Source organism: Prionailurus bengalensis, chromosome B2 (genome assembly GCF_016509475.1).
Source record: "Prionailurus bengalensis isolate Pbe53 chromosome B2, Fcat_Pben_1.1_paternal_pri, whole genome shotgun sequence".
NCBI classification, from domain to species: Eukaryota; Metazoa; Chordata; class Mammalia; order Carnivora; family Felidae; genus Prionailurus; species Prionailurus bengalensis.
The window spans coordinates 125,180,125-125,196,532 of record NC_057349.1 but is presented as its reverse complement, the minus strand read 5'-3'; the positions used below and the strand labels follow the sequence as shown (position 1 = coordinate 125,196,532).

The 16,408-nt window shown below is 48.3% G+C and overlaps 1 protein-coding gene across 3 annotated transcripts in view; it reads left to right on the top strand.

Annotated features, from left to right (window-relative positions):
• Positions 1-13,843: 13,843 nt before the first annotated feature.
• Positions 13,844-16,408, top strand: part of NHSL1 (NHS like 1) — a 242,504-nt gene continuing 239,939 nt past the window's right edge. For all 3 annotated transcript variants that reach the window (XM_043592454.1, XM_043592453.1, XM_043592450.1), the window contains exon 1: positions 13,844-14,141. In XM_043592454.1, the coding sequence (XP_043448389.1) occupies positions 13,859-14,141 (283 nt within the window). In that variant the 5' untranslated portion in view covers positions 13,844-13,858. The remainder of the gene's footprint in view (positions 14,142-16,408) is intronic.

Genomic DNA, 16,408 nt, shown 5'->3' with positions numbered 1-16,408 from the left:
GTTGACCAACTCTATCTCAAAAATGTTGATGGATTGAGGCACCTGACTGGCTCAGTTGGTAGGGCACATGACTCTTGATTTTGGGGTCGTGAGTTTGAGCCCCACGTTGGGTGCAGAGATTATTTAAAACATATAATATTGAAAAAAATAATTGATAGATACAAAATAATTGATAGATAAATCACTGCTATTCTGTTCATGATTCTGGCATGCTGTAAAGATTAGTCCAGGTATTAGAGGTGCTGAAGGGTGGTGGAGTAGATGAGCTCAGTTTTGGACATTTATGTGGGACTTTCAGGTTGAAATATTCTTTATCAGTTGAGTAAATTGACTTAGAGGACGGAGGGAGGTCGAGAGATCTAGTTATGTAACAAGAATTTATTAATTACTAACCATGGTACTAGGCAACGCCTGAAGAATTTTACATGTTGTAACTCACAACATTCATATCAGGATTATTCTATTTTGATCTCTGTTTTACAGACGAGGAACGGAGATATGACAGGTGAACTACTTGTCCTAAAGCCACACAGCTGGTGAGTGGTAAGAGCTGAGTTGTCAACCCTGGTTGAAGATATAAAGAGTTAGGTAGGAAGCGATACTGAAGTCATAGGCATGGTTGAGTTGCTCAAGAGGCCTGTAGGAATCGAGGTCCATCGGCTTCTTGAGGATCTGTGTGTTGGCTTTGGTGGTTTAGGAAGATAAAGGCTGCATTTTCTGAAGAGTGTGTTCATAGCTCTGGTTCCCCAAGGTAGCAAAATATGCTATAGAATGAGTAAGGAACAGCATGACAGAAAACCTAGGAACAGTTGCAAGAAAATGGGAATGACCAATAATGTGAGAGGCAGCATAGAGTCAAGAGGCAGAATGAGCAGGAAGTGACATCAGCAGAACCATTTCAGAGGCAGGAGGGCTGGGAAAGCAGATTGCAGTGGCTTGGTTTGTGGACCTGGATGCTATGAATGCAGACTTTTCTAGAAGCTTGACTATGAAGGGAAAGAGAAGGGGGGGGTGCGGGTGGCTAATTATATAGGGAATCAGGATGAAGGTAAGGGGTTTAATCTTTTGATGACAGAGACTTGGGTATGTTTTAAGTGCTGAAGTGGCAAATGGAGAGAGAGATCAAAGATAGAAAGAAGGGGGTAATTGTAGGAGCAAGGTGTTGGAGGGTGCAGGAAGGGGTGGAATCCTAAGCACAGGCAGGTAGAACATCCGCCTGGACATGAGCTAATGATGAGTATGAATATAGGTAAATTTGTAGGTAAAGTAAAAGCCTCTGTACTTTCTATCTTGAGGGAATAAAGCCCAGATAAGCTAAGAGATTGGTGTAGGGTCTCACAGCCCATTTGGAGCACTTTTGGAGCTAGAATTCACTGCACTTTCCATGACATCACGGGCTCTGCCAGTGAAAAACTCCTCCCCTTCGTCGCCTTCCAAGATACTAGGTTATTTGGGGATTTCCTCATGCTTTTTTGAGGAATTCTTTTCCGTTTCTTTCTTGGATCTCTTTTCTCCTCTCAACACTTAAATGTGTTCTGTGCCCCCTGGTAGTGTGACACAGTTGAACAGTTACAGACTTTGGTGCCTGACCTGGCTTCAGACTCTGACTCTGTTCTTCCTAATTTTGTGATCTTGGGCAAGGTACTTAACTCCACGGAGCATCTCTGTTTCGTCATGGGTAAAATGGGTGTGATAAAACTGAGCACCAGATTGCGTGAGGATTAAGTGAGATAATATGAACAAAATGCCTAGCGCAATCCCTCGTGCATAAGAAGTGCTCAGAACTACAACTCCCTGTCTGTTCTCTCTCCCTTGGTGAGATCCCTAGGCTCTTTGCCTCAGGGCAATTTTGAGAAAGTCACTTAATCTTTCTAACTCTGTTTTCTCATGCCAGAACTGGAGACGGTTCCGCTTATCATGCAACACTGTTGTGAGAACGATGACTGGAAATCTCCAGGAGGATGGTCAATAAATGTTTGTCGAATCTGAATCTCATCCACCTCCTGAGTTTCACTCAACGACTCCTATGGCCACCCCTCCAAAGCGTATTTTCCAACCTGTTCTTCTCACTTGAGCATTAGGCTCTATTTCTAACCACTTGTTGGATCATCTACCAAAGGGTATAGTTATTTTTATTTTTAACTTGTTATATATTCAGGATTCATCTTCGATCTCTTCCACGTCTAAGAGATTTGGCACGCCCCTTCTCCTGACCGTTACTTTCCCTGGTCCCTGGTGGGAGCCACGTCTTCTCTCATTTCTTCTCATCGTGCTGGTCATTTTCTATTTATTCTCTCTCTGTCATGCTCACCACAGCGGATTCCCATGTGGCACCTCTCAGTCCCCCTCGCCATGTGGCTTTTCATTGGAAGCCCCTGTTCACAAGGGAGAAAAAAGCTTACGTTCTGCTCAAGAACACAGCCACGGTTCCATTAATTTGGAAGCTAAGACTACCCGCTTGGTTATTCGAGGCTCCTCCTGCCACGGGATGTGTTGGCTGCTTACTAAGGCGGAATTTGGTTGTTGCTTCGCAAAACCGTCAATGGCAATGGCTGTCCTCAGGACTCAGAACCTGCGGGAATAAAGGTCTGGGTCACCCCGACCAGTGCTGACCAAGAGTAAAGAGAACACGGCAGAAGAAGGGAGCTGTGATTATCAGCTCTGATGTCAAGACTAGTTACGGAGGTGGGTGCCTAACTTACGCTAATTGATTTTTTCCTTTATTCTCCCACTTTCCTGGGGGAGCTGCCCTGTGTGCAGTCGTGAAGGGAGTTATGATTACAGTTTCGGTCCTTCTCAGAATGTGACTGAACTGACATGACCTCTGACTGACAGTAGCTCAAGGTGTTTCCCACACGTGGGGGGGATCAGAGTCTTCCCATCTGAGGGAAGAGCGAAAACAGGCGCTAAGAGGCAAAACTTGTGAACTGTTCTTGTGAGCCTCTATTTGTGCCTGTTCCTCTCTCCCCTCACCTATTCTCTCATCTGTCTGACCCTGGGACTCAGATCCCCACCCCCCAGTGGCTTCTAGCAATGTGAAGTACAGGCAAGACGGGCAAGTGGGACAGGACAGGTTGGGATAGCTCTTCCCCACTCTTTCTCTGCTTAAGTGCTACATTTTTTTTTTCTGCAGTGAACGCACTTCACTTTTTATTTTTATTTATTTTATTAAAAAATTTTAAGTGTTTTTTTTTTTTTTTTTGAGAGAGAGAGAGAGAGAGAGAGCTAGCAGGGAAGGGGCAGAGAGAGAGGGAGACACAGAATCCGAAGCAGGCTCCAGGCTCCGAGCTGTCAGCACGGAGCCCGACGCGGGGCTCGAAGTCACGAACCTTGAGATCCGAACTGAAAATCAAGAGTCGTCAGATGTTTACCCGACTGAGCCACCCAGGTGCCCCTGTGCTTCGTCTTTTAGAGGAGATCATCTTCTCCGTGGTACCAGGCCTCACAGTGCTTGGGTAACACTTTCTTCCTTTGACCCTTTTCCAGGTCAGGTTCTATGGAAAACAGACTCTGATACTCTGCCTGTGAGAGGTCTCCTGGGGAGTGCTTTTGGGGTTACTACTTGGGGTAGGGAAGAGAGGAACACAGGGTTGGGCAGAGTGAGCTGGGATGGCCCTGCAGTTAGTTGTCTCGACTTGGGCCAAGTGGGCTAGCCCTTTACATCTGTGTAGATCAGTCATTGATGTGGTTGCTGGGTAGGGTGCGGGGAGAGCATGTCTTCAGTGAGGAAGTTTATTTTAGTGGAGGACAGGTCCCAGAGAGGGATTTGGCTAATGCCTGTTGGCCACTGGTACTCTGAACGGCAGGCGGATGACTTCAGTCCTGGGAGAATCGAGGTGGTGCTCCCCTTATACCCTTCAGACTAAAAGGTCCTAAAGGCTTCCCACTGTTACTGGTCCTTGGGTGTCTCAGCCATCTATTGTTGGCACTCTTTTTTTTTTTTTTAAGTTTATTTATTTTTGAGAGAGAGAAGACAGAGAGTGAGAGTGAGAGAGCGGGAGCATGAGTGTGGGGAGTGGCAGAGAGAGAGGAGACAGAGCATGCCAAGCAGGCTCTGTGCTCTCCGCACAGAGCCCAATGCGGGGCTCAAACCCACGAACTGTGAGATCATGACCTGAGCCGAAGTCGAGAGACAGGTGCTTAACCTCCTGAGCCACCCAGGATATTGGCATATTCTTAACTTACTCACACTTCTGTGCACTGTCTCTTTGTTAAATTTTCTTAATCGAACGATCTGAGTTGATATATTTCCTTTCCGGGCTCTTATGTAGATAATAATTTAAAAGTCACGTAAATATATAAGTACAAACTGTCTTATGTTCAAGAAGTATAGTGACCTATCACAGGGAGACCTGATCTGGCTGGGGAGCTGGGAAGCAAGGGCAGATTTTGTCAAGAAAGTGACATTGGAATCATACTCTTAAGAGGGAGTCAAATTAACTATGAAGAAGAGAATATGAGAGGAGAGGGAGAGATAGAGAGAGAGAGGATGAGAATGTTCTCACTGAAGAAAACATAGTCTGAGCAGGCAGGAAATCAGGCTGGAGAAAGATAGGGAGAGCACCGTCTGGACTTTATGATCCTCCTTAAAGATAATCCTAAAGATAATGAAAAGGCTTTGAAGGTTTTTGAGCTGAGGAGGAACACAATCAGATTTGCACTTGAAGATCTCTGGCTCGTCAAAGGCCAGTGTCATTTTAATTTTGGGGAAATTTCCACTTGCCAGCCAGTGTCTCTTAAAAGCAGAAAAGTTTGGGTGTTTTGTTTTGTTTTGTTTTGTTTTGTTTTGTTTTGTTTTGTTTGTGTGTGTGTGTGTGTGTTTTGGTTTCTACAAGTCTGCAGACTAGCTAGACTGAAATTTCTATCACGTGGCAAATCCTGCACTTAAACTAGAGTAGTTCCTGGGCAGAATGCTACATGCCACAGTGCCTGGTGTATCTTTCTGACACCATGATACTTTGTTGCATTCCCCCCCTGCTGGGTAAAGATAATACTAACAATATAGCAACCATTAGACTTTTAACACAATAACAATTTGTACTATATGTCCAAAAGGTGGAAAATACTGTATACTCTATCAGAACTTATTTTATTTCCCACTCATTTTGGGAGTCTTTACAAAATATACAGACCTCTACAACTGTGGTCTTAGAACTGATTTAGTAGGATTTCTCTCTATTCTTTCTTCAGGTATGTTAATGAAAAAATGTGAATGGAGAGTGCCAGTCTTGATTTCACATTTGGATGTAGCCTAGGGCTGCTGGGCTACCTTATTGGCTTCTCAGCTCTTGAGGACTCTTGAACAGAGATTAACAGAGATGTGGGTACAGCCCAATCCCTTGCGGGATATAGAGTGAGAAGGAGGGGTGACCGCCACAAGAGTGATGTGAACAGAGCCCAGAACACCAGCGCTGTGTGGTGTTTCTACCCCATCACCCTTCCTTGGCACCCACTGTCCTTACTTACTCAGAGAGGTCCAGAACCAGGAACTGGGAGTAATGTGCCATTGTGGGGTTTTGGCCTCTAATAATCTGGGCACGAAGTATCTCTTTATTTAAGAAATTAACCCAAAACAGTTGGTCTCACTGGGTTAGTGTTACTGACTTTTTCCCTTAAAAAGATATGTTGAAGACCTCTCCCCCAGTAACTCAGAGTGTGACCTTATTTGCAAGCAGGATATTGGCACTTGTACTAGGTTAAAATGGAGTTTTCCTGGAGTGGGGGGGGGGGGTGCCCTTAATCCAATAAGATTGGCATCCTTATTAGAAGAGGAGAGACACAGAGACAGAGACATTGGGGAAGAACATGGCCGTGTGAAAATAGAGGCAGAGATCGGAATGACGCATGTACCCATAAGCCAAAGAACGCCAAAGATGGTTGGCAAATACCAGAAACTAGAAGAGACAAGGAAGGATTCTCCTTGACAGGTTTCAGAGGGAACAGAGTCCTGCTGACACCTTAATTTCAGACTTCTGTCTTCCAGAACAGTGTGACAATACATTTCTGTCGTTTTAGGCCACCCAGTTTGTGGTAATTCATTATGGCGGCCTGAGGAAACTAATACAGTTGGCTTCAGTTTTTATCCCAAGCCCCTGAGGTGAAGTCCTACATCCATTATCATTTAAAGTTTGAGTCACATTTGGTAAGATTTACTGAATATGATAGGAAAAAAAAATTATTGAGCACTATAGAAAGTATTTCATTTCAAATGGGAAGAGTACTTTGTTTCTATTAAAGGTAGACTTTAATTTTTACCTTTTGGATAATTATCAAGAATACATTAACCACACATCCCCTGGTTGGTTGCTGAACTTTTCTTTCTCATTAAGAATGTTTCTTTACATTTTTTTTTAACATCTATTTATCTTTGAAAGACTGAGAGAGACAGAACACGAGTGGGGCAGGGGCAGAGAGAGAGGGAGACACAGAATCGAAGCAGGCTCCAGGCTCTGAGCTGTCAGCACAGAGCCCAATGAGGGGCTCGAACCCACAAACCATGAGATCATGACCTGAGCCGAAGTCAGACACTTAACTGACTGGGCCACCCAGGTGCCCCAGGAACATTTCTATTTCAAATTCACATAATCATAAGTCATTGCTTAATCTCTGAGATTTCAAATTTGGTGCCCCTCCTTCTTAATGTTTTTTTTTTTATTTTTGAGAAAGAGAGAGAGAGTGCATGTGAGGGAGAGGCAGAGAGAGAGGGAGACACAGAATCCAAAGCAGGCTCTAGGCTCTGAGCTGTCAGCACAGAGCCCGACGTGGGGCTTGAACCCACGAACCACAAGATCGTGACCTGAGCTGAAGTCATACACTCAACTGACTGAGCCACCCAGGTGCCCCTGGTGCCCCTCCTTCTAGTCACCATGCTCTTGCCTATTTTTTCTTCTACTCCTTCATAACCACTGAACATTCTCTCGGGCCTGCCCCAGGTTGTATGTGAAGCTTTGCTGTTGTATTTAGGTCATTTACTTACACTGTTTAATCCACCTTGTACTCCATAGTCAGCCTTTTGATGATGACCCTCGCCATTACCTTGGCCACCCCAGCCCCATGCTACTTGGCCAATGTTCACACTACGTTGATCTGGAGCCATCCACGATCTCTGTTCTGGGGTTTTAGGGTGCAGAGGGTAGATCTGTGTACATGGGGTCCACTCCTTACCCAAGCTGTCCAACTTCCCTGAGCCCTCCTCTGGTAGTTCCTGTATTCACCACGTGTTGAGTTGCTAAGAAACTCCTCACCATTGCCTATGACATCCCCTGCAAACATGAGTTTGCTGTCTTTACTGAGACCCGGGCCATGGGGCAATTTTACTTTTATTCTTGGTCTCATCTTTCCATATCCATCTAAATCTCTTCAGAATCTTCAATCCTTTGATGACTTACTTCTTCACCTTATAAATTCCTATGTATCCAACTGTAAGTAACAGAAAAACCCATCCAATAGAAGTTTAAGCTAGTGCTTCTCAAACTGTAAAATACATCTGAATCACTGGGAGAACTTGTTAAAATATAGATCTTCATTTAGTTGGCCTGGGGTGGGCCCTGAGAGTCTGTATTTCTTGCAAACTCCCAGGCAATGCTAATTAATGCTCCTGATCCCCGGACCACAGGGATTTCTACGTTACGAGCACGTGTAGTCATCCTTGTTGGGTAAGCTCAGTATCTGCACATGGCTTTGATTCTTCTGGTCTGCCCCTCCTGGTCTCAAAATCCTGCCGTAGCTCCAAACACCCCATCCTCACTCGAGTGCATCCAAAGGCAGCAAGGCGGGGGTCTGAACAGAGATGAGAATGAGACGGCCTTTCTCCTCTCCACCTCCTCTCATTAGGGAGGTAAATGTTTGCTGAAGCCTCCTGATTCTCTTTACAACTCCTTGGCTTAGAACTGGGCCACACCTGACTAATCACTGTCAACACAGAAAGGGCTAGATAAATTATGACTGATGTCAAGAGGCTGGACATACTGGTAAACAAGTTAAGTCCTGTCGGCAGAAAGAGGAAGGATGGCCCAACAGAGTAAGCAGTTTCAGCCATATCTGGTTTTCAAGTACCATTGTGAGGGGATATGTATATATATATATATATATATATATGTATATATATATATATTAATAATACTGCTTCATCTAACCAGTTTTTGAGCTTCTCTTCAGGCAGTTTTCTCCGTGAATGTTCTAGTTCTATCACATGTATACCCTCTCTATTCATATGCCTGAGATCTGGCTTTTGTCCTTACTGTCATAACGTAATCACTCTTTTGGGGGTTGCCAGAAACGCCTCCCTCGCGTTTCCACCCTTATGCCTCTACCCTTCGCATTGGTGAATCACCCCTCAGATCTCCTCCTTCCCTGTTTCCTTCAATGCTTCTTTCCTCTCTTGCCCTCTGGCTGGGGGCTTTCCCTCACTTGGACCTTGGCTCTCTGTTCATGGCTCCTTACACTCACCTATCAGCTCTTGGGACATCTCTTCTCATGATTGTTAAGCGTCACCTCCGCGGCCCCCAATTCCTCTGTGGATTCCCCCCTCAGATCTTTTCCCGCCCATCAGACACTCTAAAGGCCGGTCACACCAAACCTCTTCTCTTCCAAACTGTTTTCTTTTCCCACCTCCCTTTAGTAGCTGGCATTCAATTCTTCTTGGGATAAATTCGCATAATGTTTTGTTCTCTTACCTTCCAGAATGTTAAATGGTCAGTTGTGACTGATGCACCAGGAAATGACAGATGCTGGATGCCAGGATGAGTTGTGATGGAGAGCACAACGTGGAAATCTCAAAGCAAATGGTGGAGGGCTGGCTAGATTCTCATTCATACAGAGGGTCTGAGAGTGAGGTGGCTGCAGATTGGGGAGATTTTGTTTGGATGGAGCTGCACTGGGAGTTCTGCCTTCTCTTCCCTCCTCCTCCTCCTCCACAGTGGGCAAGGACACTGGCATCTAATACCAAGCCCAGTGAGGAGGGGTTCCTCGGGACCTCTGAGCGCTTGGCACACGTTGCTGGCCAACAGCGGGTGGGTGCTAGACTTCCACCTGAGGAAATTTCTACATTCTATGGCAGCAGAGTAGAGAGAGGGCTATGCCTGGCTGGTGAATGTTCTACCTTTTAACCATGAACCTCGTAGATATGCCTGGTATGTAGGGTCCACAGTAGGGGATCAGCCTGGGGTCATTTTAAAAGGGATCCCTAAAGGGTCACCCCAGTGGCAAGAGTCTGTGTGGAGTGGACTGAAGGAAAACCAAGACTGAGGTCGAATGAGCAGTTCAAGAGAATTCATTGCCTTATTTCAGGAAATAATGGTTAGGCCTTCCCAGGAAGGGGCCACGGAAGTGTTCACAGAAAATGCCAATATCCACCAGGCCCAGAGGGTGTGGTGCCCTTTTGTCAGAGCGCTGGTCTAGTACAAACTTTCCTGCCCCTCCATGAATCCCTCTCCATATCGCTGTCCGCAAGCTGGCCGGGATAGGGTGAGGTGGAGAGGCCCAAGGCCCCATGCCCGGACTTCTGCCCAGAGAAAGTCCCTGCTGGGGAATGGGGCAAGTAATTTTAATTACTGAATTGAGATCATGTCTTATCTCCTAGAATAACAGTAGGATTCCCAATTACCCGAGAGAACAGAATAGTTATGGGACTGTCATTCAGGTGAAGAGGAAGAACTATCATCCTAGAATGGATTGTTAATGGGACAGTAGGCAATAGAACTTAAGTTGCTCTGGGGTGCCTGGGTGGTGCAGTCGGTTAAGCGCCGACTTCAGCCAGGTCACGATCTCGCGGTCTGTGAGTTCGAGCCCCGCGTCAGGCTCTGGGCTGATGGCTCAGAGCCTGGAGCCTGTTTCCGATTCTGTGTCTCCCTCTCTCTCTGCCCCTCCCCTGTTCATGCTCTGTCTCTCTCTGTCCCCAAAATAAATAAACGTTGAAAAAAGAAAATTAAAAAAAAAAAAAAGAACTTAAGTTGCTCTTATGGATACTCTTCATGAATCCTATTTATTCGATGTTCTGGTAACGTATAGAGTTTCAGTTCAGCTTCTGGAGCAGTGAAATCATTTGATAAAAAAAAAAAATCTAGTCATATTGCCTCAGGTTTACAAATTTACAAACATGTCCTTGCTCCTTTTATATTAGTTTATGTGGTTAAACTACATCTTTCCAGACTAAGAAACAAGTTCAAGGGATGAGGACGAACACATAAAGAACAACGTTTAACCACAAGACTATTGGAGCAGTAAAGGTTATGCATGATAGACAACATGTATCTAGACTACATAAAGACCTATTACATCTTTTTTTATAAATTTTAAAAAATGTTTTATTTTTGACAGAGAGAGAGAGAGAGAGAGCGAGCGAGCATGAGTGGGGAGGAGCAGAGAGGGAGACACAAAATCCAAAGCAGGCTCCAGGCTCTGAGCTGTCAGCACAGAGCCCGACGTAGGCCTCGAACTCATAGACTGCAAGATCATGACCTGAGCCGAAGTTGGATGCTCAACCGACTGAGCCACCCAGGCGCCCCAAGACCTATTACATCTTAATGACAAAAAGACAACAACCCAATTTAAAAATGGGCAACAGATCTGAACAGCCACTTCTCCAGATGGAAGTTATTTCCTTAAACAAGTGGCCAGAAAGCACACGAAAAGACGTCAAAATCATTAGCTCTCAGGGAAATCTCAGTCAAAACCACAAGGAGATACCACTTCACAACGGTTAGGATGGCTATGATGGAAAAGACACATAATGACAAGTGTTGGTCAGGATGTGGAGAAAGTGGAACCCTCATACACTGCTGGTGGGAATGTAAAATGGTGCAGCTGCTTTGGAAAATGGTCTGGCTGTTCTTCAGAAAGTTAAACATAGTCACCTAATCCTAGGTATGTTTTTGTCAGAACTGAAAACGTATGCACACAAGAGCTTGTACGTGAATGTTCACAACAGTATTCATAATGGCCAAAAAGTGGAAACCCAAATGCCCCTCAATGGATGAACGAATCAACAAAATGTGGAACATCCATACAATGGAATATTACTCATCCATAAAAAAGAATCGAAGTTCTGTTATATGGTACAACATGGATGAGCTTTGAAACATACACTAAGCAACAGCAGACACAACACAGCACATATTTTATGATTTCCTTTATACAAAATGTTCAGAAGAGGCAAATACATAGAAACAAAGATGAGTGAGTGCTAAAAAGAACTGTTTGGGAGGGGGAGAATGAAGGGGTGATTAAATTGTTTTTTTTTTTTTTAATGTTTACTTATTTTTGAGGGGGCAGGAGGGGCAGAGAGAGGGGGACAGAGGATCCACAGTGGGCTCAGCGCTGACAGCACAGGGCCCAAGGTGGGGCTCAAACTCACAAACCGAGAGATCATGACCAAAGCCAAAGTCTGCCACTTAACTCGACTGAGAACAATCTAGAAATCGTTCTAAATTTGATTTTGTGATGATGTTTGCGTAACACTGGGAATATATTTTAAAAAACACGGAATTGTACACTTAAAAATTTTTAAAAATATTTTTATTTTTGAGAGACAGAGTGTGAGCGGGGGAGAGGCAGAGAGAGACAGAGACACAGAATTCAAAACAGGCTCCAGGCTCCGAGCTGTCAGCACAGAGCCCGACGCCGAGCTCAAACCCACGGACCCGGACCGTGAGATCATGAGCTGAGCCGAAGTCAGAAGCTTAACCGACTGAGCCACCCAGGTGCCCCTGCACTTTAGGTAGGTGAACTATATATCACTTTAGGTAGGTGAACTATACGGTATATGACTTTGAAATGTTGTTTGTGGTCCACTAGACGGGGAGCCTCATGATAGCAGGGATGCAGCTAGCTGTGCACATTACCGCATCTCTAGCCAATGCCTCAACAGGCACCGGACAAACACTTCTTGAGGAAACCGCACACCTTTATACTGTACCTGCCGTTTATACAGTGCTTCATGGATTCAAGGCCATTTTGTCACTGAGAGCAGTAGTTCCTTTGTGCCTCCTAACAACCCCGAGGGTGGTCAGAGAGGGTGATCAGGAAACTGCTGCTGGACGACCGGGAAAAGACCCCAAGACATTTCTGCCTACTAAATTTTTATCTCAAGTTGCTCTCTCAGGCTTGCCTGTCTTGCATTCCTCGTGTCTCCCTGAGAGAAGAATCCACTTTTTTTTTTTTTAAATTTTTTTTTTCAACATTTATTTATTTTTGGGACAGAGAGAGACAGAGCATGAACGGGGGAGGGGCAGAGAGAGAGGGAGACACAGAATCGGAAACAGGCTCCAGGCTCTAAGCCATCAGCCCAGAGCCCCACGCGGGGCTCAAACTCACGGACCGCGAGATCGTGACCTGGTTGAAGTCGGACGCTTAACCGACTGCGCCACCCAGGCGCCCCAGAATCCACTTTTTAGTACAGTCAGCAAGCACAGCTTTGATAGACTGGTTCCCAAACTGCAACCCGACAGCACAGCAGTGTGGGTCAGTTGGGGGGCAGAAACCCAAGAACCTAGGTTCCTTTTCTGGGCAAACGTAGCGATGAGACCAGTAGGATTTTAGCTTTGGGAATGTGGCCTCAGTCTCTTCAAATACTTCTAACCCTAAGGTCTGAGTTAGGGGGCTGTCCCCCGATCATCGCGTCAATAGCAGTTAGTTTAAGCATCTTCCAGGCACCGAATTCAGGTTTCCAGCTTCTGGTCCCCTTCTGCTACTCCCCAACCTCCCCACCCCCAGGCTTGGGAGGAGAAACTCCCAGCCAAGAACCTTTCCGGTGGGAGGAGAGAGAGCCAACTTGCTAAGAAAAGCTCCCTCGAAGCCCTTCAGAAAAGAGGTCCTCAGAGGTTTTATCGGATGGGGACTCGGACTCCTAGTCGGCTACAGAACCCCCTGGCCACTGTGCGATTTAATGATGTTCTCCTTCGGGTCCACCCAAGCCGCCAGAAGCCTTGGCCGACTTCCAAGGTGGGGCTGGGAGAGCCCGGGGGACCCTCGGAGGCCCCGAGCGTTCCTCGCGCGGCGGGGCGCGCCTGACTCACGGCCGCCGCGGGCCGGAGCGCAGGTGAGCAGCCCGAGCGGGGTTCGCCGCGCGGTCCCCGGCGCCTCCGCCTCCGCGGCGCCCGCGCTGCGCTCCACCCCTCCCCGCGCCGGGCCCCGGGGGCGGGCGAGGGCTCTGCCCAAACGCCCGTGGGCTTTGGAGGGAAGCGGGGCGGCGAGCTGGGAGCCCCCGGACCGTGCGCCCCGGGCCGCCGCGGCGAGCCCCGCTGGGGCGCGGGGCCGCCGCCTCCCCTCAGGCGCTGGGCGCGGCGGCCGCGAGAGCCGCAGGTGGTTCCCCGGGCCGGCCCTTTTCTCCTCCCCCTTTCCTTTCTTTCGCCTCCCCTCCCTCGCGCCCGGTGTCGGCGGCACTTCCCCCGCTTCCTCCTCCCTCTCCAATCGGGAGGGAGGGAAGGAGCCGCCGGCTCTTTCCTGCCTCCCTGCAAACTTGAGCGGGACTCCCGTCTCCACTCGCCGCCGTGGCCACCGCGCCCCGCGCCCAGGAGCTGCTCCTTGAACTTCCTTTCGCCGCGCGGCCCCGCGCACCCCGGCGGTGGGAGGACGCGGCCGGGCCCCAGGCAGCCGCGGCTGCGACCCTCCGGAGCCCTTCCCCGCGGCCGCCCGGGCTCCCCCGCCCGCCCGCGCGTCCGTCGGTCGGTCCTTCCTGCCCGCCTCGCCTCCTCCCCGCGGCAGGAGCCACCCGGGCAGCCCCTCGGCGCCCCGCCGCTGCCCGGACTTTCCTTTGTGTTGGATGCGCACTCGCGCCCCGCGCCGACGGGGGGTGGACTGAGGGCTGCGCTCGCCCCGGGCGGCCCGCGGCGCCGCGAACCCGCGCCCCCCGCCCCTCGCCATGCCCTTCCACCAGAGGACCGTGGAGCCCGCGCGGCTGCGCCGGCCCGAGGCGGCCGGGGCCGCGGGCGCGCCGCTCTTCCGCTCGCTGGAGCAGGTCAGCTCGCACGCCCTGGTCTGCCTGCTGGCGCAGCTCGCCGACCTGTCGCGCTGCGCGGGGGACATCTTCGGCGAGCTCGAGGGCCAGGCGGCCGCGCTGGGCCGCCGCACCGCCGCGCTGCACCGCCGCCTCGACGCCCTGCACGCCGCCGCCGCGCGCCTAGACCACCGCCGAGTGAAAATCCGTGAGTGGCCGGCGGGTCGGGGGAGGGGAACGAGGTGGGGAGGTGCCGGGCCAGCTGCTCTCTCCCGCCCCCTGGCGGCCCCGGGTCAGCTCTCGGGCCGCGGCGCGGAGCCCCCGACCCCTCGCGTCCTTCGAGGGTCGGCTTCGCGGGTGGGCACGGCTGCAGGTGGCAGCCGGTGCGGCGCCCTCAGACTCTCGGATTCCGGGAGGTTCTTGGTCTCTGGACGAGTGGGCGCGGAGTGTGGGAATCGGGCTGGCCCGTCCCCCTGCCCGGTCCTTCCCTGTGTGTGTGTGGGAGGCAGAGAGGAGACCCGGGGGCGCTGTAGACAGAGGAGGAGCCAAGGTCGTGGGAAAGGGTCAGGGGAAGGTAGCCTATACGAGAAGTCAGGGTGCAATATAGGTATGCATATAGAATGATTACAGTCCTGGAGACTCCGGAAGGCTCTGTAACAACCTTAGGGGATCTCAGTGAGCGCTGGGGCTGCTGGTCGCCTCTCTGCCTACCGCGTACCGGCGCTCTTACCTACAAATCAAAGTATGCAGACTTTGAGTGAAGGGGTGTGTGTGCGCGCCTGTGTGTGTGTGTGCTCGGGCCATTTTGCCTTCCCACCCCACGAGCCCTTTGTGATTCAAAGGACCTTGACCTTGAGTTTAGACTGAATCCCATTCATCTTTGCCTGACCTCCTCCAATCCTGAAAATCAAGTCTGTGTCCTGACGTAGTGATCTCTCCAAGCACCGGTTTCATTTCAGCAGCTTAACTAGCCCCAGTGAATGAAGTAACTGGAATTTCCTGCTGGCCCAAAGCAGAGAAACTTTCAGTGTGATATTTGTGTGGTTTCTCCCCTTTTAGTACATGGGCTTGGTCATAATCCTAAGTGTAAAGAATAAATTGGAGCTCGTTGATGGATTGCAGGCTATGAGGGGAGGTGTTGGTGAACACGAGCCTAGATTTCCACAGCTCTGGATGAAATACTGTCTCTCTCACCGTCACTTCATACACCGTCTCAAATAGCTGGTTTTCCATTTTTTTCCCTTGCTGGAAGAACTTGGCTGTGCTTTAATTACCTTAAAACCGGAAGTGTTCACGTATTGTTGCTGTGCATCTTTCTCCACGTTGTGAAGTTATCATGTGATGACTTTACATTTTACATCTCTTTCACCGTGTTGTCAGATCCTTTTAAGTTGTGGACAGTTCCCAACTGGGGAGAGCTTTCCTCCTCCTCCAACCCCCCAAATGAGGGGGAAAAAAATCAAGGTGGTCTCATCAAGTTGTTGGACGGAATCTATCTATTTACTGTGAATAATGACCTCTTGCGTCCGGATATACTGTCCTAGTGGAGTCTCATCATGCCTCATTGCTTCTATGTCTTTTTTGTGTGGAGTGACTGTGTGGGTGAATGAGAATTTCACCCATGAGGAATGATGTGATGGGGCAGATCTGACTGCTAGGTGAACTGATCTATTGTGGGAATTAAAGAACAAGAAAAACCTCCCTGACGGTCAAGAACTCCTCCTTTTGCTAGTTTTGTTTTGCATTTAACCATTACTCTTTGTGTGCCTGTGCACCAATCAGCTAATATTCAAAGCTGAAACTGCCCAAGTGCCCTAAATTAACTAAAATTGTCCTAATTAGCGACTGAAATAACTCTCTTAAAAACTTTTCATAAGTTTGTTTGAACCTTAAATGGCTTTGATTTTATACCAGAAAACCTGGCTCATCATTTTTTTTTTTTTTTTATGACGGAGAAAGAAGGCTTTTATGGAATGTAATTATGTGTGAGCATGGAAGTGTATGTATAGAGAAGAAAGCTGAACTGTAAAGACATTAGTTTTTGGTTTCTCACCTTCACACATTTAATTTTTTTATTGGTAAAGAGCAGTGAAACACCTATGTATTCGTTTTAGTTAACTTCTATTAGGTTTTAAAAAAATGCCTCAAATTTGTTCCTAAAGTGAAAGCTACATCTTGAAATCATTTTGGTACCATTTTAGGCAGGTCTTCCGAATAACGTACTCCATTAGAATGGGCACGTAGACTTTTAGACTTGGAGTTGACTGTGAAGGCCATCTACTTCATTAACTCAACGAGGGAGGAGATAGAGTCTGAGAGGTGAAGTGATTCACTTTAATTGTGTGGTGGGCTCATAGCACAGCCAGGCCTGGAGCCCAGACCTTCTGTTTGGCTCACTTGCTGGTCCCACAACATATGTCCCTTCCTTTTAGGGTCACGTGGGAAATAGGAACAAAGTTTAGATACATTCCACAA